Raw genomic sequence first — 19,928 nt, 5'->3', positions numbered from 1 at the left:
TGGACGATTATTTTGTCCATAATAGTGCATTTCCTGATACGTACTTCAGACGTCGTTTTAGAATGGAACGACATTTGTTCAACAAAATCATGATTGCTGTTTGCAACCATGATTCTTATTTTCAGCAAAAGAAGGATGCTTGTGGTGTTATGGGTCTCATTCCCGAGCAAAAAATTACTGCTGCGCTGCGGATGCTTGCGTACGGAGCATCTGCAGACCAAGTGGATGAGATAGTAAGGATGGGGAAGTCAACCATTCTTGAGTCCCTGATGAGGTTTTGCGGAGCAATCGAATCTATCTACACCACATAATACCTCTGGAAACCTACTCACATGGACTTGGAAATGCTTCTGAAGAAGGCCGAGATGCGAGGCTTTCCTGGGATGATTGGGAGCATTGATTGTATGCATTAGACGTGGAAAAACTGTCCAAGTGCATGGCAAGACGCTTATAGAGACATAAAAATGAGCAAAAAGTATCATTTTGGAGGCGGTGCCATCCTTTGGTACATGAATTTGACACGCCTTTTTTCAGGGTTCCGGGAGTTCAAAATGACCTGAACGTCCTTGCCCTGAACGTCCTTGCCCAATCCCCAGTGTTCAACGATGTCCTACAAGGAAAGGTACCAAAAGTCACGTATGAGGTCAACGGACATATGTACGACGGGCCATACTACCTAGCTGACGGTATTTACCCACAGTGGTCAACATTTGTCAAAATAGTGCCACGTCCGCGAAGTGCAAAGGAAAAACACTTTGCAAGGTGTCAAGAGGGGTGCAGGAAGGATGTAGAGCGTTGTTTCGGTATCCTTCAAACTCGCTGGGCGATCGTCAGAAGTGCTGCCAGATTGTTTGATGTAGAGTCGCTTCGATCCATCATGATGACGTGCATCATTCTTCATAACATGAATGTGGAAGATGAGTACGATTATGAAGCCGTTGATGAATATGAGCCAGATACGATGAACAATTTAAGAACACGTATATATTGTGCTCATGACGCCACCGATGAGCTCGTGCAACATGAGCCATTAGAAAGGGATGGACGTTACAACGAAGGGGTCATTCAACGATATACTTCATTTCAAAGGCCCTACATGCACAATGCCAGACAAAATGACTTGATAGAGCACCAGTGGGCATTGAAACAAGCTGAAGATAATTAAGTTCATTTAGTGTGTTTTTTATTATTTGGTATGTTTATGTAATTTTATTTGGTGTGTTTTATTTTAGTTTATTTAGTGAGGTTTTTATTATTTGGTATGTTTATGTAATTTTATGTGGTGTGTTTTATTTTAGTGAGGTTTTTATTATTTGGTGCGTTTATGTAATTTTATTTGGTACGTTTTATTTGATGTTCATTTCGTGAGTTTTTTATTTGGTGTGTTTATGTCATTTGAATAAAGATTCTTTTATAGTATAAATATATTACCATATTAAATAAATTTACTCTCACTTTAAATAAATAATAAATTACAACCCAAGGTGATTGGAAAACTATGGGCTCTAATTACAAAAAGTACTCTATTCATCATCACTTAACCAATTTGTGATGCTAGGACCATCTCCTCTTGCTCTCGCTTCTCTTGCACGCCTCCTACGCACCACATCCTCTTTCTCCGACTTCTAAAAATATTTAGAATTTGGAGACTTCCCTTCTAAAGGCGTGTTCATAATCTCACGATCTCGTTGAGCCATTCTTTCTTCTCTAACAAGTTCCCTTTCTTGCCTAAGGAGCTCTCTTTCTCTCTGATTAGCTTGAAATTCTCTCTCAACAACTGCAGCTTTTGCCTCCTATCTAGCCTTATCAGCCTCAAATTTCGCCATTTCCCACGCCAAAGTCAATTCACTATGGCGAGTAAGTTCTTCCATGTACTTTGCATAATCATGCTTGAAAGCACTTCCTTTTCTCTTTGAAGCCTTCTTGCCTTGAGGCCTAATTGGATAACGGGTCGAACCCGACGCTTGTTCAGGGAGGGGCGTTTCAGGCACTTCTTCTGCATCATCTTCATGCGAGCCATTATCAAGTGTAGAGTATAGCGGGGTGATGTTCATGACAATTTCTGGACCGACATGCACAACTCTGAATTTAGGACAATCTTTGACAATATTCCAACATTCCCACCGATTGAATGATTTATTTTTTGTTTTGGTTTTGGCACCATACCAAGCTTGTGCTTGAATTAGCTACACAATGGGGGAGAAGAAATACTTATAATCAAAATAGGTAACAAATAAATAATACAAACAAAAAATTATAATCAAAGTATGTAACAAATAAATAATACAAACAAATAATTATAATTAAAGTAGGTAACATAATACAAACAAATAATTATAATTAAAGTAGGAAACAAATAAATAATACAAACAAAAAATTATAATCAAAGTATGTAACAAATAAATAATACAAACAAATAATTATAATTAAAGTATGTAACAAATAAATAATACAAACAAATAATTACAATGTAAATTTGGGTATAGTACAAACAAATAAATAATATATTGTTACCTGATTCGTGTAATTTTCCCCACTTCGAATATTACTACTAGCTTGTGCCAATGCGTCTCTCCAAATACTAAACGATTGGCAAGTAATTTCCAACGACTAGACATAGATTCTTTGGTTCTACTCCCACCCATTTTTTTCAAGATAATTGGTATGAATAAGACTCCACATTTCTCGCAATTGCATCTCATTACCCGTACGCGAACTATGAGTAACTTCAACCCAGCTAGTACACAATGCAGCATCTTTAACAAGCATCCAATTCGTACCTGCATCAGTAGTCATTTTGTTGAAAAAAATTGGATTGAAACTTTGAGAGAAAGATAGGAATGTGATTGAAAATAGTTGAGAAAATATGAAATTGTGGTATAAAGTAGATGATAATGAGAAGGTATTTATAGAAAAGTAGAAACATTTTTTTTTAAAAAAATTCAGATATTTTTTTTCGGATTTTTTACAATTTTAAATTTTTTTTATTCAAATAATTAATCTCTGCCATTGGATTTAAAAAAAATTGAATTTCAACACTCAAGATTGTGCCACGTGTCACAATGGTAACTTTTCTTAATTTTAAAACTTTTTTTTATTTATTTAGAAAGCATATTAATATCGACCGTTGATCTCAGATCGAACGGTTGATATTAAATAAGATTTTTTTTTTTACTGTTGAGATCCAACGGTCCAAATTAAAGAGCCATTGATATCAAACGGACCGTGGGAAGCCACGTGGCTCCCAACGGTAACTGAGACCGACTGAAAAGTCGCCTGATTTTTTTGAAAAGTTGTTGGGCGACGCGCCCCCATGCGCAAGTGGGGTGCACGCGCCTGACAGAAAAAAAATAAAAAAAGGGGCAGACGCCAGGCTGACCCCAGCGCTGGCGTCACACCCACTCAGGCTCTCGGGCTGTGAAGAGTTGACAGGCCTGGAGCTCGGGCCTTCTCAACAGCTCGGGCTCTTCAAGGCTGGAGCAAGTTCACAGGGCCTTAGGCCCTTTCCTCTCCCATGTCCCTTGAGCAATGTCCATGGGTGGACTTGCTCTAACAGGAAAAAAATAATAATCAAATGGCTCAATAACTTGATAGTAGAAGTACCCCTAGTAGCAAGTGGGGAAGTGAGAAATAAAAACCACACTATGGGTTCAAAGTTACACCCTTCATTTTCTTAGTCTATCTTAGAATTGTAGAACTATCGTTTGAATTAAAAATAAATAAATAAATACTTCTAATGCCAAATTTGATATTAAAGTATTGTTAACTCATTGTATGACTTGTCAAAATGATTGCATTAAAAAAATAATAATATGGATAATTAAATAGAAAATATATAAGAAGGAATATTCATTTAGGTCAGATAATGAACTCATCTAATATAATCTCTTAGAGATGCCTCATGCTTTGTTTTTTAATTTTTTTTTTATTGTTGGTTAGTTATGCATATCACTAAAAAGAATGCAAGACAGCGTTGCAGATCTTTGGTGGATTAGTTTTCTCATCTCCCTAAGCATGTCTGTAACAACAATACTTTGCTACCTCGTTGCCGCTCCAGTCGATCATAAAAGTTAATCCAAATAAATAAACAACAAAAAAAAACAAAAAAACAATATTTTCAAGATTTCATAGGAACGTGCTGGACATGATTGAGAGCAGCCATTAGCAACGCGTGTCAATTAATTTAGGGTTTTAATCCAGGAGCTTTGTATCTTCCAGTTTCTTGTCTTGCAAAAGACAAATCGCTTAATTAGGGAAACAAAGCACTAATTAACTAAAAACACAAAATAAAACAATTAATCACGTACAGATAGAGCTAATGCAGTGCAGCAGCAACAGCAGCAGCAAAAATATTGGAATTGAGAGACAAAGTTGGATTGGGTGTGGATCGAGTGTCGACTCAATCAAAATGTCGGTCGCATGCCCCGGCAGCAGCATCCAATGATAAAGCAGCGAAGTGTATGCCACAGTTAATATGTATGGGGACAACACATGCTTGCAGTCCCCTTTGTCATTGGAGCTATATACCCCTTTTGCTTTATCTTTTTTCTTTTTGGGTGTATTGTGAATCATTCACGTCCCATTTTTGCTCGTTTACTATCGTATAGGGGAATATAAAAATATATGGTTCCCTGTTTGAGTTTTTCTTTCGTAGTTTAGATAAATTTAGTATAGATTATCTTGTTATTTGTCAAAAGAAAAATTAAAAATTAAAAATATATGGATTCAGAAGGGACTTATAGTTCAAATGATTAGAACCATCTTTACTTTTATGTTTGAGATCTTATATTCGATTCTCTCTTTCCCAATATTGCTTGTCTTAAAAAATTGCATGTAAATATGACTGCAGAATCCGTAAATTTTTTATATAACGATATTCTAATCAAAGTCAGGAATTGTATCTACTAAGTTCTTATTCTCTATTCCTCAAAATCATAAATTGGATCAAGTAGGTTCTTATTCCATTCCCAAGTTCCATGATTTCATTGTTTCCTTTTCTCCATTCCTAAAATCCTTGACAAAAAAACACTTATTGCTTTAATTAAATTTTTATAAATTTACTGACTTTAACCGTCGAAAAGTCGTCCTAATCCAACTCCAAAAAAATTAAACCTGGTTGGTAGTTGAAATTAAGGTCACACACATGACTAACTCTACCTTTAATGGCTTTAACACTACTTTCCTTTTAACCCATTTTTTATTTCAACACTTTTTGAGTTTAGATGAGAAGTTTACTCCATTGGATGCCTATCTATATCAATTATAAAATCAGAACAAACCAAGTTTCAGAGAGAGAGAGAGAGAGAGAGAATGAGCGTGCAAACACGATATAGACAAAGCAAACCACGTTAGAGTGAGAGCCATTGGTCGGTTGGTAATGTTTAACAGCTGCAGAGTGCAAAGACCCCTCCATACAGGACCCTTTGAATCCTAGACTCAACTCACAACCACCTTAATTCCTCTTTAGTATTCCTTGTCCTACATGGAATAGCTCTCTCCACCAATAACCCAATAGTCCCATCCCATATAATATTATCCAATCCCACACCCTCCTCCCTCCTCCTAAACTCTCTTTTGCCACTTAATCTGCTCTGCTCTTTCTTGTCATCGTCATGAGGAAGCTTTGTCCCAATCTGGACCGCGAAGACGGCCTTGAAACCGTCCTCGAGGTCCCAATCCCGGAAGAGATGTGTGTTTCAGGCAATCACAAGAACGCCACCATTTCATGGCACAACATGAAGTCGTGGATGAAACCCTCAAACAACGACCGATCACAATCAGCCAACGCGGTTTTTGGAAGCAAAAACACCGAAGTCCAGCTCTTGCTTGGAGTCATTGGAGCCCCTCTGATTCCATTACCAATTCCCATCGACCAGCAACCCATTAGCCACGCCATGAAAGATCAACCCATTGTAAGTCACTTATACCTAATTATTAATGCTTATGTTGCTAGACCGAAATTTGGATCACACTTTCAGAAAATAACGAATACTATTAATGATTCAGATTCTTAGTCTGACAACATGAACACCTTATGTTATAACTAGTAAGACAGGATTATGACAAGTCACACGAAGTTTTGTTGCATATAAATAATTTTGGTCACATATGAAGTTCCTTAATTATTTTTGTGTTTTATGATTTGTAGGAATCTTCGATGGCTAAGTACTTAATGAAGCAATACATAGCGGCAGTGGGAGGAGAGAAGGCTTTGAATTCAGTAGACAGCATGTACGCAATGGGGAAGGTGAAGATGGCGGCATCAGAGTTTTGTACTGGAGAGAGGAGCTTGAATGGTGGTAAGAACAAGTTGAAGGTTAAGAGCTTGTTGAGATCAGTTGGCGGCGGCGGCGAGATGGGTGGGTTTGTGCTGTGGCAGAAAAGACCAGAGCTTTGGTGCTTGGAATTGGTGGTGTCTGGTTGCAAGATCAGTGCAGGGAGTGATGGAAAGGTGGCTTGGCGCCAAACGCCATGGCACCACTCTCATGCCTCTCGTGGCCCGCCTCGTCCTCTCCGGCGTCTCCTCCAGGTACTAACCCCTCCCATCTAGGGATGAGCAAATAGCCATCGGTTATGGGTAACCGCGGTTACCCGCCCATTTAAATTTCACGGTTACAGTTATAGATATAACCGTTTACCTGTGAAATTTAAATGGGCGGTTATGAGTATTAATCGCGGTTATAAATGGATAACCATTTACCCATTTATTTTATATATGTAAAATTAACACAAATCATGTTCCTTATCGGACAAAATTTAGATTAATGCTATTGACTATAGTGCATGATTTTTATAGCTAATATAATATAGTTTTCCTTAACCACTTTAAATTTCATGGTCCATTATATATATTATGTTAATATTTTACATTCTGAGTCAAATAACCCAAGAATACTGTCTTTTAACAATTTTCGTAACCCAATAATACTTGGCAAATTTTATATTACCTTCATTGCTAACAATTAAAAATATCATCTATAAACTATTATTTCAATTATTGGAATGGTATACAGATTTAAAAAATTAAAATGCGGAAATGTATAATGAATGTACCTATAACGGTGTTTAATTGTTAAAAAAATAAAATTATGACAAATTTTTCTTTTTTAATTTTCAAGTTGTTAAAAAAATACGAAGACGACTGAAAAATGAGTAAATGGTAAAAAAGAAAAGATAAACGGATTTAAAAATGATAAATGGGTAAACAGGTACTAAACGGTTACGGTTAAATGGGTACACGGTTATGAGTATGGTTAACCGTTTATAAATGGTTATGAGTATGAGTATAACTGTTTAGACAATTACCCAACGAGTAAACGGTTATGTGGGTATGAGAATAAACGGTTATGATTAAATAACTGCAGTTACCCGCCCGCCATAACCGTTGCCCATCCCTACTCCCACCTCTCCCTTTCCGAGTAGTTTTTTTTTTTTATAAATAAAATTGGTTATTCTTTTATTTTCACCATTTGAACAAAATAAATTACCACTCAGGCTTCCATAACTTAATTGTAGATCATTGTTATATTTGAGTCTGCTATTGTATCAACGATTATGAATTACAAATAAAAACTTCTATCAAACTTAATTAAATTATAATCAATCGTTAATGCATGTGAATCTCAAAATCTATAAGATCTGATTCTTTAGGTAATTCATTAGGTCTAGCAAAAGCGTGTTTTTGGGGACTTTTTTCACTAATTCTACTTTTCACTAATTCTAATGGTGATTTGTGTACTTTATGGATTCCACACTCTAGTTTGGTTTTTTTTGACTTTGCTTTTGAGAAGACTGACTTCTAAGTTGGTCCGTCCCCATCCAATTAGTCCATAGCATAATTCTATAGCCCACATGTGGGCCAAAACTGCACGTCGCTTGCCAATCTTTACCTAACTATATAGCCCTTTTTTATCTTTGCTTGTTTTCAAAAGTCATTTTCTTTAAAAATATAAAAATAAAAAGGACAACTAAATACCTTAATACACAAATTAATCACACTATTTTTTTCTACTAAACAGGGTCTTGATCCAAGGTCAACAGCTAACTTATTCAGCAACTCAGTTTGCATTGGAGAGAAAGCAATCAAGGACGAAGACTGCTTCATACTAAAACTAGAAGCCGAACCCTCAACCCTAAAAGCAAGAAGCAGCTCCAACGTTGAGATAATAAGGCACACAGTTTGGGGCTACTTCAGCCAAAAAACCGGCCTCCTTGTCCAACTAGAGGACTCCCATCTCCTCCGAATCAAATCCGCCGGCAACGACCACAGCATCTTTTGGGAGACCACAATGGAGTCCTACATCCAAGACTACCGGAATGTTGAAGGCATCAGCATTGCGCACGGGGGCAAGACATGTGTATCGTTGTTTAGGTTAGGTGACAGCACGGAAGGTCATTCAAGGACGCGAATGGAGGAGGCTTGGGAAATCGAGGAAGTTGATTTTAACATAAAGGGTTTGTCCATGGACTGCTTCTTGCCTCCCGGTGACTTAAAGAAAGAAGAAGAGGAAGGCAAATGTGGTGCCATGGTCACTGGTGCACATTCCAAATTGCCCTACAAAATTCGATCCGCTTCATGGAGAATTAGTGCTTCGAAAGTCGCTGCACTCGAAGTTGAATATGATTCGGAACACAGCGATAGTAGCGATTAAGAATTGTGAATTCGTGATTTTTTTTATTTTGTACATAGTTTTACAAAGAGTATCACTAAACAAAAAACTGAGCGAATCTTACAATTATTATTTGTTATGTAGTTTTGATATTTAGTAGGTAGATAAGAGCATCTCCAAGAGAACTCACAAAACTAAATTTGAAGTACCTACATATGATTTTTAGGGACGTTTTTTGATCAAGCAGAACTTGGGCTTTGGGACGCTTAACTCCCCTGGTTTGTTTCCGACTCCAGGCCTTGAGACACCTCAATAGAAAAGTATGTCTTAGGAGATATTCCAGATAAACCAACAACCCCTATTAGCAATGACTGAATAACTATAACAACAAATTATAACTTGCATGAGTAATGTGTGATGTGGGAGCTAAAAGTCCCCTAGTTTAGCGTGAGAGATCGTTGGTTTTGAAGTGCCTAATTAGGGTTTCTAATATGGGTAATTTTGAAGGGTAAAGGAGGCATGATGGCAAAGGTCATAATGAAGGAAAGGCTAAAGCTCATGAATTAGGGTTTGCAGCACATAGAGATTGCTTGGCCTGCTTGGTCCATCCCCCATTCAAGCGTGTTGAAGGCTTCAATTGATCGACGGGGGAATTCCTCAAAATCCTAACTGGAGAATCCCTTAGGTTTGTCACTTCTTGTTTTGTTAAGTCTTCCCTTCTCTTTTCCATTGTTGTAGGTACATCATGCCTCTTTGGGGTACTATTGTAGAGAGTTAGAAGCCTCGTGAAGGCTAGGTTAACCATTTTGCCCAGAATTCCTTCTTTCTTGCACCAAGTCCCACACCAAAGTTTCATTTTTGGCTATACTCCTCCTCTATTTTCTTCTTTGATTTCTTTTCTGTCTTAAAATGGTAAGGTTCTTCCAACACGTTACAACGAGGTGCACATCTCAAGAACATACTCTGTCAACGCATAAATCAAGGCAAATTAGGTTTTTGAATTTGGTCAGGTTTGAAGTATTTTAGTTGGTTTGTAAAGAAATCGATGGGGAATTATCTCTCACAGCTTTAACACGTGAAACTAAAGTTGTGGGACTGGAAGTTTGGTGCTCCCAAGCAGCCCAAAATATCCACAAGCTTGACTTCCACATAAACCCAAAGAACTTTTATAATCGTCCACACGACAACTCTTTTGGCAAGCCCCATTATGTGACATGGGCCAACTTAATAATGTAGGGTGAAGAGTAGCTTGACGTGATTTGAATTCAAATTTTAATGTATTAATATTATAAGCTTGTTTTGATAGATCCTAACATAATAAATACGCGTAGTTTTGTAATTTTTTGAATGTTCGAATGTTCGAATTATGAATTATAATTTATTTAGGCGTGGCATGATTGTGAATTTGCATATCCTTCGTTTTGGACTCTACGCATGAATTTGAGCTTAATTTGCTACTATATATAGTGATTAGGCTTCCAAGAACAATTAGGCTTCTTACTGAATTTTTCTGGGCCCTAACATCTTTTACCCAAAATGAAATGAGATATTAATGTTGCACGTCATACTTTCAATAAAAATGAGATGTGGGCATGGGCTTGGGCCATTGGGCCTTGATGAATACTTGTTACATCGTAATATTTACAAAGTTGCCAATATGTAACGGCCCGTATGTTTCGTGCGATGAAAGCGGAGAACGTGCCGCGTAATCGAACTCTCTAGAAATCTAATCACTGACTTGTAAAATTCGCCCAAATTCGAAACCGCTCCTTATCCGAAAAGTCAAATTCCAAATTGCCTGATTGATCAGAAGATTCTCGAACGATGTCGCTGATTCCGAACCCATTCGGGCGCCGATCGGGCGTGTTCGACCCGTTTTCACTCGACCTGTGGGACCACCAGGTCCACCACCCGTTCCGCTCACTCTCGGACCTGTCGTCCCGGTCCGAAACGGAGTCGTTCGCCCACGCGCACATCGACTGGAAGGAGACGCCGACGGCGCACGTGTTCAAGGCGGACGTGCCGGGGCTGAGGAAGGAGGAGGTGAAGGTTGAGGTGTCTTTATTTTTATTTTTTGTATTTTTTCGATCTTCCCATTCAAAACCCGTGGGCGCTGCTTCTCCTAATTCATTCTTCTCGTTTTTCAGTCAAGTTTCCAAAGAAGATCAAGTTTCCAAAAAAAAATACAAATTTAAAATGTACACAATTTTGATAAAGGTATATAATATTTTAGAGGAAGAACCCATACATTAAGTTTGACACACACAAACTCGGAAATACAAAACCCAGTAACTAACACCACAACAAAAAACAAACCATGATTATTTAACTTAATCACGACATTAAGCCCAAAAGTAGCCGAGGTTTAACATATGCGAGTTTAGTTTAGCCGGAGATTTCAATGGCCTTGACCTCGGGCTTCTTCTCCTCCTCTTTCGGCACAGTCACAGTCAGCACCCCATTCTCCATCGCCGCCTTCACCTGATCAATCTTCGCGTTCTCCGGCAGCCTGAACCTCCTTACGAACTTGCCGCTGCTCCTCTCCACCCTGTGCCACTTGTCGTTCTTATCCTCCTGCTCCCTGCTCCTCTCGCCGCTGATCTGCAGGACCCTCCCGTCCTCCACCTCCACTTTCACCTCCTCCTTTTTGATCCCCGGGAGGTCCGCCTTGAAGATGTGGGCCTCCGGGGTCTCCTTCCAGTCGATGCGGGTGTTGGCTATGGCGGTGGTTTCACGGGCGGAGGAGGGGAAGTTGGCCAGAGTGCCCAAGCCCTCAAACGGGTCCCAGATGTCGAGAGAGAAGGGGTCGAAGTCGCTGCTTCGTCGGCCGTTGCCAAAGAGACTGAGAGCCATTGGATGCTGGGTTTCTGCTGGGTATCAAATTTGTAGGATTTGAGTGAGGTATTTTTGCTTTGGTTGCTTTAGACGATTCTATCTAATCAGGTTGGGCTGTATATATGTATATATATAGGATGGCATAGAAGATTTCTCCGAGAGTTGCAGAGACTTCTGCAATTATCCAGAAGAAAGAGAAAAAAGAAAAAAGAAAAAGTAAATAACAGAGAGTTCCGTCAGATTCCAATTCCATCAACTTCTTGAAAGTGCTTTTTTTTTCGGATTAGCTCCTTTTCGGCCCAAAACATAATTGGTACTTAAAAAATTTGGGTTTTCTCTGTTGGATCCAAAAAAGGAGCCTAACTACTCTGTTTGGGTCTATATAATTCCTCAGGCCATTCTCTCCATTCTCTTTCCTCTGGCTGATCTCTCTTTCTTCTCTCACTGAATTCATACTACAACACGTTTTGCGCTAAGGAACAGAAGGATTTTCTACACAAACATTGAAAAAGCTTTTATTGTTCCCATCAAGGTTATTTTAAAAGAGTAGGATTCTCTCCCTTCTTATTCTCATCTCCTTTCCTCTCCTCCTCTCATACATTATTTTTTTATCTTATTGTTTCTATAAAAAAAAATTAATATAAGATGTTGACGTGACTTAACCGTGACCGTTCAAATAAAAGACGAGGAAATAAGAGAAAGATTAGGAGGAAAGAAAATTCGCCTCCTATTTTAAAACATGAAATTGATATTTTATGTCCTGACAACATGAAAACATTTATGTCCTAACAGTATGAAAACATTCACCAATTATGTTAAAATGTCCTACATTAATCTTATCAATGAGAAAAGAATGTTTAAATATTATAATCTCACTCCAACTAACACCAAGATTTTTTGTAATAAAATCCCACATATTGTAGAGGTGATCATTAACAAAATGAGAACATTATCGATGTTGTTGAAAGCAAGCCTTTGACCTGTCTCTCTAATAATTTTACAAATTATGCATGAACTCTAAATTTTTTTCTTGCTTTATATATTGCATATATTGCTCAATTATACATATTGTTCATGTAGATAAAAGTAAAAGAATTAGCTAAACCTCACAATATACGCATTATGTGCTTATCCTTCTCTTCCCTTTGGCCAAGCTCCCATTTCGTTGGATTAGTGAGGATGACTCACAACAATAGGTCACTAAAGACTTTTCGTTCTCCTCTTCTTACACACTTTAGACATTTCTAGCATTTGAATTAAAAAATAAGAGAATAAAATCATAAAGTTAAGCGGAGATGTGTAAACGACGAACTTTTGTGTTTTAGCCTAGAAATGTTAAGACAAGTCCAATTTGTGTACCACGTAGGCAAAACTCCCTCCAAAAGACTTCGGCAAATGCCTAGGAAAAGTAAACTAGAAATATTTGATGAGGCTTTTTTGTCTAGTTGAAATGGCGTAAGGAAGGAAATTGGCCTCTGCCAGTATCTATATATATCTATATATATAAAGGGAGAAGGCCAGTTTGGTGAAACATTCAAAAATACCAAGAAAGCCCCTTTGTTTTCTTCATAATCCAAATTCAGAAAAATCGTAAAATGAGGACAAACTGGTAAAAACAAAACAACTATGTTGAAGGAATAAATAAATTAAAAAAATAGAAAAATAGAATAATTATCCTCTTAAACTCAGTTATACGGTTAAGAACTCCACGTACACACGTACAAGGAGAAAAAACAAACTGGAGAAGATGGAGTTCATAACGTGGAATAGACACGGTTATCGGAAGAGAGTTTACCTTTTTATTGCAAGTTTACAGTTATTAGAAGAGAGTAAATTCCTTGCTCTCTCTTTCTTTAGTTTTAGTTTATCTATTTAGTTTCTCTTTTGCAAAGTCTGCGATGGTTTTACGAGGGAGAATGAGGACAACGCAATTCAATCTCCATCCACCTTTTTACAGGTACACCAAGTTTCTTCAATTTCTGAATTTTATCTCTACATTTCATTCTAAAATATTGGACAATAATTCATATAGGTATTATCGTAAACGTTCCAGAATCTATTGCTTAATTTATATTTTTCTTATGAATGTAATGTGATTTTGTTCGCATTTTATGCAATTGATCGCAGGGCATTTGAAGACGAACAGGGAGGAAAAGTTGGAAAATTATCCTCCTGTTTTGAAAAATAAGAGATAATTATCCTCCTAAACTGAGCGGTTATAATTTTAACACATTGAAAAAAAAAAAACTGGCATTCAAATTTGAAACTGCAATTTGCAGTTGCAATTGGTTTTATTCTTTTCCCGCAAAAAACTAAATTGTCTTCACTCTCAGGTATGTTATTTTGATGTTTGATTTATTTTAATCTCCCTTTTTATCATTAACTCCAGATTTGATCAAATATATAGGCTGATTGGTGAACCCCCAGTGAATGATGCGTTTTCAATATATGAGTTGGTGGTTTCACAAGATAAATACAGAAGAAGGGCGACAAATAGTTTCATTATTTTGGATAATTTCGTTTAATTATTTTTTCCTCCTATCGATGAATTAATTTTAATTAATTTAGTAGAAATGTTCATTTTTGGTTTATTTGGAAATAAAAAGTTTGAACCTTTTTTATTTGTGTAAACAGTTTTGAAGTTTGTTTCACAGAGGAAATATGGAAGAAGGAAGAGAAATAGCGGAAGAAGAGTTGCTTGGCTATTAATTAGTGTACGATTCAGGGGAATGTAGTTTATCATACTCAAGAGTGCAGTTAGTATTCTATGATTTGGCATAATTTTATTTGGCATTGATTCTTCTTCTCTAATAATCTTCCTCTATTTCCTTTTGTTCTGTACATAATGGATCCTCTTAAATTTACAGGTTAATGGCTCATTCAGGCTGCAAAGGATTTGATTACTTTCTTTTTAGGAATATGAACTAGAACAGCTTCAAGTTCGGGTGTAATTATTTGTTTTATCAAGTAAATAAACTGTATCTTATCTGTTTGTTTTTTTCATGCATGGGATTGTATTTTTGATTGGAAGGTTATAAAAATGAACACCTTTTACAGTGCTTTAAAATACGATAGATATACATGTTTTGCACAAATTAAAACAAGCTTATTACTACATTATGTATTCAATTTTAAATTAAGGTACAATATCTATGCCAAATAAAATAGGGTTGGCATATACACATTAAGAAAACAACCTCCATTTGCACTTTTAATAGAAAAAGGCTCGGGTTTGATTGTAAAAACAAAAAACAAAAACAAAATTGTGACACCCATTTTTCTAGAATAAAAACATGATTAGGCGATCTACTAATAAAGATTTTGGAAACTAATGTAATAAACTTTCATCTTCTATAGGAAAATAGAAACATGTTATAATAAAAGCAAAAAAAATTCGCATGCGCAATTAAGAAAACGCCCCTTGCAAATACACGAAATTCATCAATCAGCTCTCAACGAATAAGAACGTCGATAGATAAATAAACACATAATGCCTCCTAATGCTGTTTTAATCCTCTCACACGTAAGTGTTGTTTCACTATTGCATGAAAACAACTGACGCAATATATAATTAAAACTGCATAGTGCCCGTAATTAAAAAAAATGCCTCTTGCACGACCATGATTAAAGAAAAAAGATATCTTTACCATATATGTAAAAAAGAAGTATAAAAAAGGTTACAGTAGATAGAAAATATAAAAATAAAAATAAAGCAAATCCAAAAAATATTGGAAAGGAAAACAGAAAATTAAAAAAAAAAAAAAAAACAACCCGCATACCTCTCAAACTGCTAAGCAGTAGTGGGCAGTTTTCTCCCCCAAAGATTTCCACGCTCTGAGTTTGGTGGGAGGTTGAATACTAACCACCTGCATACCACCAGTATTTAGAGATGAGTAATTGGAAGGAGGCTAATTTTGGTTTTCAGGAGTTTGCTGTGCGGTTTCAGTTCATTCCAAACAAAAAAGGATCGACAAACTCAGTGTCAGAAATTAGTAAAACATTTGAGCTTTCAGAACAAAGGCATGTCCGGAAATCGAAAAATTTAATTGGGTTAGTGATTCATCTTTTCAGTTTTCGTTCTCTTCAACTTTTGTAAATTCAATAAAAGTTATTTGTTCATCCAATTAGGTTTCTGGAAATGTTCAATTTATTTGTTTATAAAGGATATGATTTCGGCTGCAGTTTAGGTTCTCTGATCGATTCCACATTTTAAATCAACTTCTGACCTACTGACCTTGATGGAGGGGATGGGCAGAGGTTGAACATTCATTGACATATCCCATTTTTTGTGCGTGCAAGGGGGGCTTTTTCCATTATTTGTGTTCAGTGCAGGCGGTGCATGCGGACCAATTTCGGCCCTCTTTTACAATTCATGAATTTAAGCCAAAATTGAGAAAGGGAGAGAGTAAGGGTACTTACAAAAGCCTCAGCCTCTGTGGACAATCTGGTATGATGATGGTGGCGGGCAGAGCAGAGGGCAAATAATAAGGATTTTTGCCGATAGGGTTATTGGGGGGGGGGGGGGAGGGGAAGAGAGAGAGAAAGAATATAAGGGTACTAATCTGGTGTGATGATGGTGGCGGGCAGAGCAAAGGGCAAATAATAAGGATTTTTGTCGAGAGGGTTATCGCATTGCGCTAATGGTTTCTCTGAGTTCTGACCTCAATGACCTTTTTTCTTTTCTTCAGTAATCACTTACTATACTATACATGCTAATTAACAAAATTATTTGTTTTTATTCTTAGGATTCCAAATAGACGTGTTTCTATTTTTACACCTGGTTGGGAGATATCCGTCGGAGTAAAAACTATTGATCTAAGCCAACTGATTCTCAAAGACTGGAAAAAAAAGAAGCATGAGCAGTATGTATTCTAAATTCTTTATTAAATTTGTTATAAGAAATCTAACATTATATATACTTTTAATATATAGGTGGCGTATGAAAAAGGCGGTAGAAGAATTAAAACCTTCAACAACTCCTCACATCATACGCATTTGGAATAAAGTCCAAAAAATTAGGTACAACACCATTTCTTACCTATTTACGTTTAATTGCATTCTCCATATCATTCTACAAATTAATTATCAAATTTAAAAAAAATTTAAAAAACAATTTATGGGTGAAGGAAAAAGATTAATAGTGATCAAACAACTTTTCTAAATACGGTAACTCTTCTCTTATTTTCATATGAATGTATACTATCAATTCAAATTGCATTCAATTTTCAAATAGAAATAAAATTGCATTTTTCTATCAGTTTTACAAGCATCACACCCGTCTCAAAGTACAAAGGTTGAAGTACAAGATTAAGGTAACATTTCTTACTATTTAATTTTGTAAACATGATTACAATTAGTTACTTCAAACTTGACAATTTATTTATCTTTCAGTATTCTAAAAGTAACTGGAGTAAAAGTATTGTTATGGGAAAATTATCGAAGTTAAAGGTATTTAGGTTAAATTGCTTACAATCTTTATATTTGGGATTGTGCATTATAATGCATTATTCACATCTTAATCAATTAGACTTCTTAATTTATCATCATTGCTTGCAGATTAACCATGAAAATCTAAAGCATCAAGTGCAAGCAAACGGATGGCAAGCATGGCGGAAGGACGAAAAACTTGACAACTAGATATTCATTATTCGTGAAATCAAGAATGTCTTTATTCGTGAAGTCAAGCATTAACTAGATATTCATTATGTAAAACTAAATTATTGCTCCTATCAGTTGTGTCCATTCTTGATTTGATAAAATCCACTTTATTTTTTTTTCTTCGTATTCCTACACAAACCCAAAAAAGAAAGAGAACGCAATATTTTTTTTTGACAAAAGAAAAGATAACATGGGGAAAAAATATATGCAATAACAATAACTTGCATATTAATATCAATACAGAGAAGAGCTACTTAATGCTTTTATCTACTCTTTTTTTATTTACATCTACTTACCATTGTTCATGAACTTTAGATAGGAACTTGCATCCAAATATCTCATGTTGTTTGACAATTGCATGAATAACATTTAAATCATTACTTTACGCAAAGTGAAAACCAAAAACTTGACAACATTTTAGGACATGCCTGATAAAGAAAAAGTTCATCTTTGCACAATACAATTAAAATATATCTTGACAATTACAATGAAAAAGAATAACACAATACACTTTTAGGGGCGCGTAGCGCCCGTGATGCAAAAATGCCTCTCGCACGCACGTTAGTGCGTGCGGAGAGGCTAGTTTTTAGTAAAACAATTCACACCTTTAAACTTCCTATCATTTTTAACGTTAAAGATATTTTTACTTTAAAAACTTACTTCTAATACTATTAACTTACAACTTCATTTTATCTTTTTTATTAAAACTAATTTTTCGTTACACCTTCATTTTATCTTTTTTATTAAAACTAATTTTTTGTAAATTTTCATTTATTAAAATAATCAACGTATAAACAAAAATTATTTAATTGAAATGGCGTAAGGAAGGAAATTGGCCTCTGCCAGTATTTTCAGTAAAACAATTCACACTCTCTCATGTCTTTAAACTTCTGTTCATTTTTAATATTAAAGATATTTTTACTTTCAAAATCTACTCCTAATACTATTAACTTACACCTCCATTTTAACTTTTTATTAAAACTAATTTTTCGTTAGTTTTCATTTATTAAAATAATCAGAGTATAAACAAAAATTATTTAATATTTAAAAGTTTGTATTGGAAGAAGATTCAGGACTCAGTCTTTCAAAATAAGAAAGCACTCAACCTTTGTGAAGGTTTATAATTTTTAAGAACAAGAAACCATACATGAAAACTGACGCACCAAATCACTCATCTCACGCACACACAGACTCGGAAATGCGAAAAACAGAAATTAAAACCACAACAAACCGTGATTATTTAACATTACAACATTTAAATTAAGCCCAAAAGTAGCCGCGGTTATGCGACTCTAGTTTAGCCGGAGATGTCAATGGCCTTCACCTCAGGCTTCTTCTCCTCCTCTTTGGGCACAGTCACAGTCAGCACCCCATTCTCCATCGCCGCCTTCACCTGATCAATCTTCGCGTTCTCCGGCAGCCTGAACCTCCTTACGAACTTGCCACTGCTCCTCTCCACCCTGTGCCACTTGTCGTTCTTATCCTCCTGCTCTCGGCTCCTCTCGCCGCTGATCTGCAGGACCCTCCCGTCCTCCACCTCCACTTTCACCTCCTCCTTTTTGATCCCCGGGAGGTCCGCCTTGAAGATGTGGGCCTCCGGGGTCTCCTTCCAGTCGATGCGGGTGTTGGCGATGGCGGTTGTTTCCCGGGCGGAAGAGGGGATGTTGGCCAGAGTGCTGAAGCCCTCGAACGGGTCCCAGATGTCGAGAGAGAAGGGGTCGAAAACGTTGCTTCGTCGGCCGTTTCCAAAGAGACTGAGAGCCATGTGTGCTGGGTTTTTGCCGGGTATAAAGTTAGAAGTATTTTAGTGAGCGATTAGTTTGAGATACTTTGGATGATCTTTATCTGATGAGGCTCGGTGCGGACCGGGTGTATTTATAGGTTTCCAAAGAAGATTCAGGCGTTTTCGTGGTTCTTTGAGAATTACGGAAAGTTCCATACTTATCCAGAAAAGAGAGAAAACAGAGAGTTCTACAAGCTTCCATTGACTTCCTGAAACGCCCTTTTTTTTTTTTTGAAAAATAAAATAATAATAATTTCAAGAACGGCAGCCCAGTGCTCTTGTCCATGAATAAATTGGGTTAGTTCCTTTTGAGCCCACCAAAAATAATTGGTAGTTAAAAAATCCATTCGACATTGCATCGACTCTGACTCGAGGCAAGTTGGAATTGCCACCATTGAAATGGAACGGTTCTGTTTATGGGAAGCAATATTCATTAGGGGTGGGCACGGTTCGATTCGATACGGTTTTGAATGAAATCAAAATTAAAATTGTAAATTTTTACAGTTTGATTTAATACGGTTTTGAAACCAAATCGTTTGATTTGATTCAGTGCGGTTTCAAATAGTTTTTTTCAAACCATTTACGTACAAAATGAAAAAAAAATTCTCTTTGACCCCCTCTCTCACTCTCTCCCCTCCTTCTCACAAAAAATATTAAACAAAGCATACAAACCCTAAGAGAGAGGTGTTACTGCTAAATACTAATTAGACTGCCGTCACCCCCCCCTCCCCCCCCCGAAGCAAAGTCTGCAAGTATTAGAAAAGGCCTAACCAAATCAAATAGAGTTTGAGTAAATAACAATGAAACAAATTGATATATTTCTATCATTTTGTAACAAAATATTGTCAACCAAAATAAACTAATTTTTACAAATTAAGGTACCCTAGTCAATATCCATTTCACATTCATCACCTAGAAAAACCAATATTGAAGCCTTCAGTACCTTACCCGTCATCGGCGCCTAAGAAAAGTAATAATCGCCCAAACAAGCAATTGAAGACAAAAAACATACATAACTGAATCTGATTTACATGCATACACAG

General features: G+C 36.5%; 5 protein-coding genes and 3 long non-coding RNA genes across 9 annotated transcripts; 4 read left to right on the top strand and 4 right to left on the bottom strand.

Annotated features, from left to right (window-relative positions):
- Positions 1-2,116: 2,116 nt before the first annotated feature.
- On the bottom strand, positions 2,117-4,414 carry LOC126629588 (uncharacterized). Its single transcript, XR_007625804.1, has 3 exons — positions 4,308-4,414; positions 2,515-2,780; positions 2,117-2,186 (listed from the first exon to the last, which is right to left on the bottom strand). It is a non-coding gene; the product is annotated as an uncharacterized LOC126629588 (long non-coding RNA).
- Positions 4,415-5,295: 881 nt separating this feature from the next.
- LOC126629571 (uncharacterized) lies at positions 5,296-8,777 on the top strand. Its single transcript, XM_050299651.1, has 3 exons — positions 5,296-5,912; positions 6,149-6,529; positions 8,019-8,777. The coding sequence occupies exons 1-3, from the start codon at positions 5,613-5,615 to the stop codon at positions 8,649-8,651; spliced, it is 1,314 nt and encodes a 437-aa protein (XP_050155608.1). The 5' UTR covers positions 5,296-5,612; the 3' UTR covers positions 8,652-8,777.
- A 1,526-nt stretch (positions 8,778-10,303) lies between these two features.
- LOC126629581 (18.0 kDa class I heat shock protein-like) lies at positions 10,304-11,066 on the top strand. Its single transcript, XM_050299662.1, has one exon. The coding sequence runs from the start codon at positions 10,434-10,436 to the stop codon at positions 10,860-10,862; it is 429 nt and encodes a 142-aa protein (XP_050155619.1). The 5' UTR covers positions 10,304-10,433; the 3' UTR covers positions 10,863-11,066.
- LOC126629580 (16.9 kDa class I heat shock protein 2-like) lies at positions 10,816-11,640 on the bottom strand. The gene has a single exon (XM_050299660.1). The coding sequence runs from the start codon at positions 11,460-11,462 to the stop codon at positions 10,995-10,997; it is 468 nt and encodes a 155-aa protein (XP_050155617.1). The 5' UTR covers positions 11,463-11,640; the 3' UTR covers positions 10,816-10,994.
- Positions 11,641-13,154: 1,514 nt separating this feature from the next.
- On the top strand, positions 13,155-14,511 carry LOC126629585 (uncharacterized). Of its 2 annotated transcripts, XR_007625800.1 has the most exons (3): positions 13,155-13,777; positions 14,079-14,200; positions 14,312-14,511. It is a non-coding gene; the product is annotated as an uncharacterized LOC126629585 (long non-coding RNA). The 2 variants fall into 2 exon arrangements; XR_007625799.1 differs by having other exon boundaries at positions 14,079-14,511.
- A 557-nt stretch (positions 14,512-15,068) lies between these two features.
- Positions 15,069-16,117, bottom strand: LOC126629587 (uncharacterized). Its single transcript, XR_007625803.1, has 2 exons — positions 15,864-16,117; positions 15,069-15,310 (listed from the first exon to the last, which is right to left on the bottom strand). It is a non-coding gene; the product is annotated as an uncharacterized LOC126629587 (long non-coding RNA).
- A 73-nt stretch (positions 16,118-16,190) lies between these two features.
- Positions 16,191-17,523, top strand: LOC126630259 (uncharacterized; the record flags this gene model as incomplete). Its single annotated transcript, XM_050300356.1, has 6 exons — positions 16,191-16,306; positions 16,377-16,463; positions 16,571-16,610; positions 16,703-16,756; positions 16,836-16,892; positions 17,001-17,523. Coding segments are annotated over 6 exons (435 nt in total), but the record flags the coding sequence as incomplete, so codon positions are not given.
- A 667-nt stretch (positions 17,524-18,190) lies between these two features.
- On the bottom strand, positions 18,191-19,021 carry LOC126629579 (18.2 kDa class I heat shock protein-like). Its single transcript, XM_050299659.1, has one exon. It carries the CDS (start codon positions 18,865-18,867, stop codon positions 18,400-18,402), a length of 468 nt encoding a protein of 155 aa, XP_050155616.1. The 5' UTR covers positions 18,868-19,021; the 3' UTR covers positions 18,191-18,399.
- Between the last annotated feature and the right edge of the window lie 907 nt (positions 19,022-19,928).

This window comes from Malus sylvestris, chromosome 7 (genome assembly GCF_916048215.2).
Source record: "Malus sylvestris chromosome 7, drMalSylv7.2, whole genome shotgun sequence".
In the NCBI taxonomy this organism is placed as follows: domain Eukaryota; kingdom Viridiplantae; phylum Streptophyta; class Magnoliopsida; order Rosales; family Rosaceae; genus Malus; species Malus sylvestris.
The sequence above is the reverse complement of the archived record's forward strand: the minus strand, read 5'-3'. Positions and strand labels throughout refer to the sequence as shown.

What these genes read in the sequence shown, in the direction of transcription:
- LOC126629571 (XM_050299651.1), top strand. Translation starts at nt 5,613, where the DNA reads ATGAGGAAGCTTTGTCCCAATCTGGACCGCGAAGACGGCCTTGAAACC. An exon ending in CCATGAAAGATCAACCCATT is followed by an intron (nt 5,913 to 6,148) that starts GTAAGTCACTTA and finishes TATGATTTGTAG; the next exon opens with GAATCTTCGATGGCTAAGTA. An exon ending in CTCTCCGGCGTCTCCTCCAG is followed by an intron (nt 6,530 to 8,018) that starts GTACTAACCCCT and finishes TCTACTAAACAG; the next exon opens with GGTCTTGATCCAAGGTCAAC.
- LOC126629581 (XM_050299662.1), top strand. Translation starts at nt 10,434, where the DNA reads ATGTCGCTGATTCCGAACCCATTCGGGCGCCGATCGGGCGTGTTCGAC.
- LOC126629580 (XM_050299660.1), bottom strand. Translation starts at nt 11,462, where the DNA reads ATGGCTCTCAGTCTCTTTGGCAACGGCCGACGAAGCAGCGACTTCGAC.
- LOC126629579 (XM_050299659.1), bottom strand. Translation starts at nt 18,867, where the DNA reads ATGGCTCTCAGTCTCTTTGGAAACGGCCGACGAAGCAACGTTTTCGAC.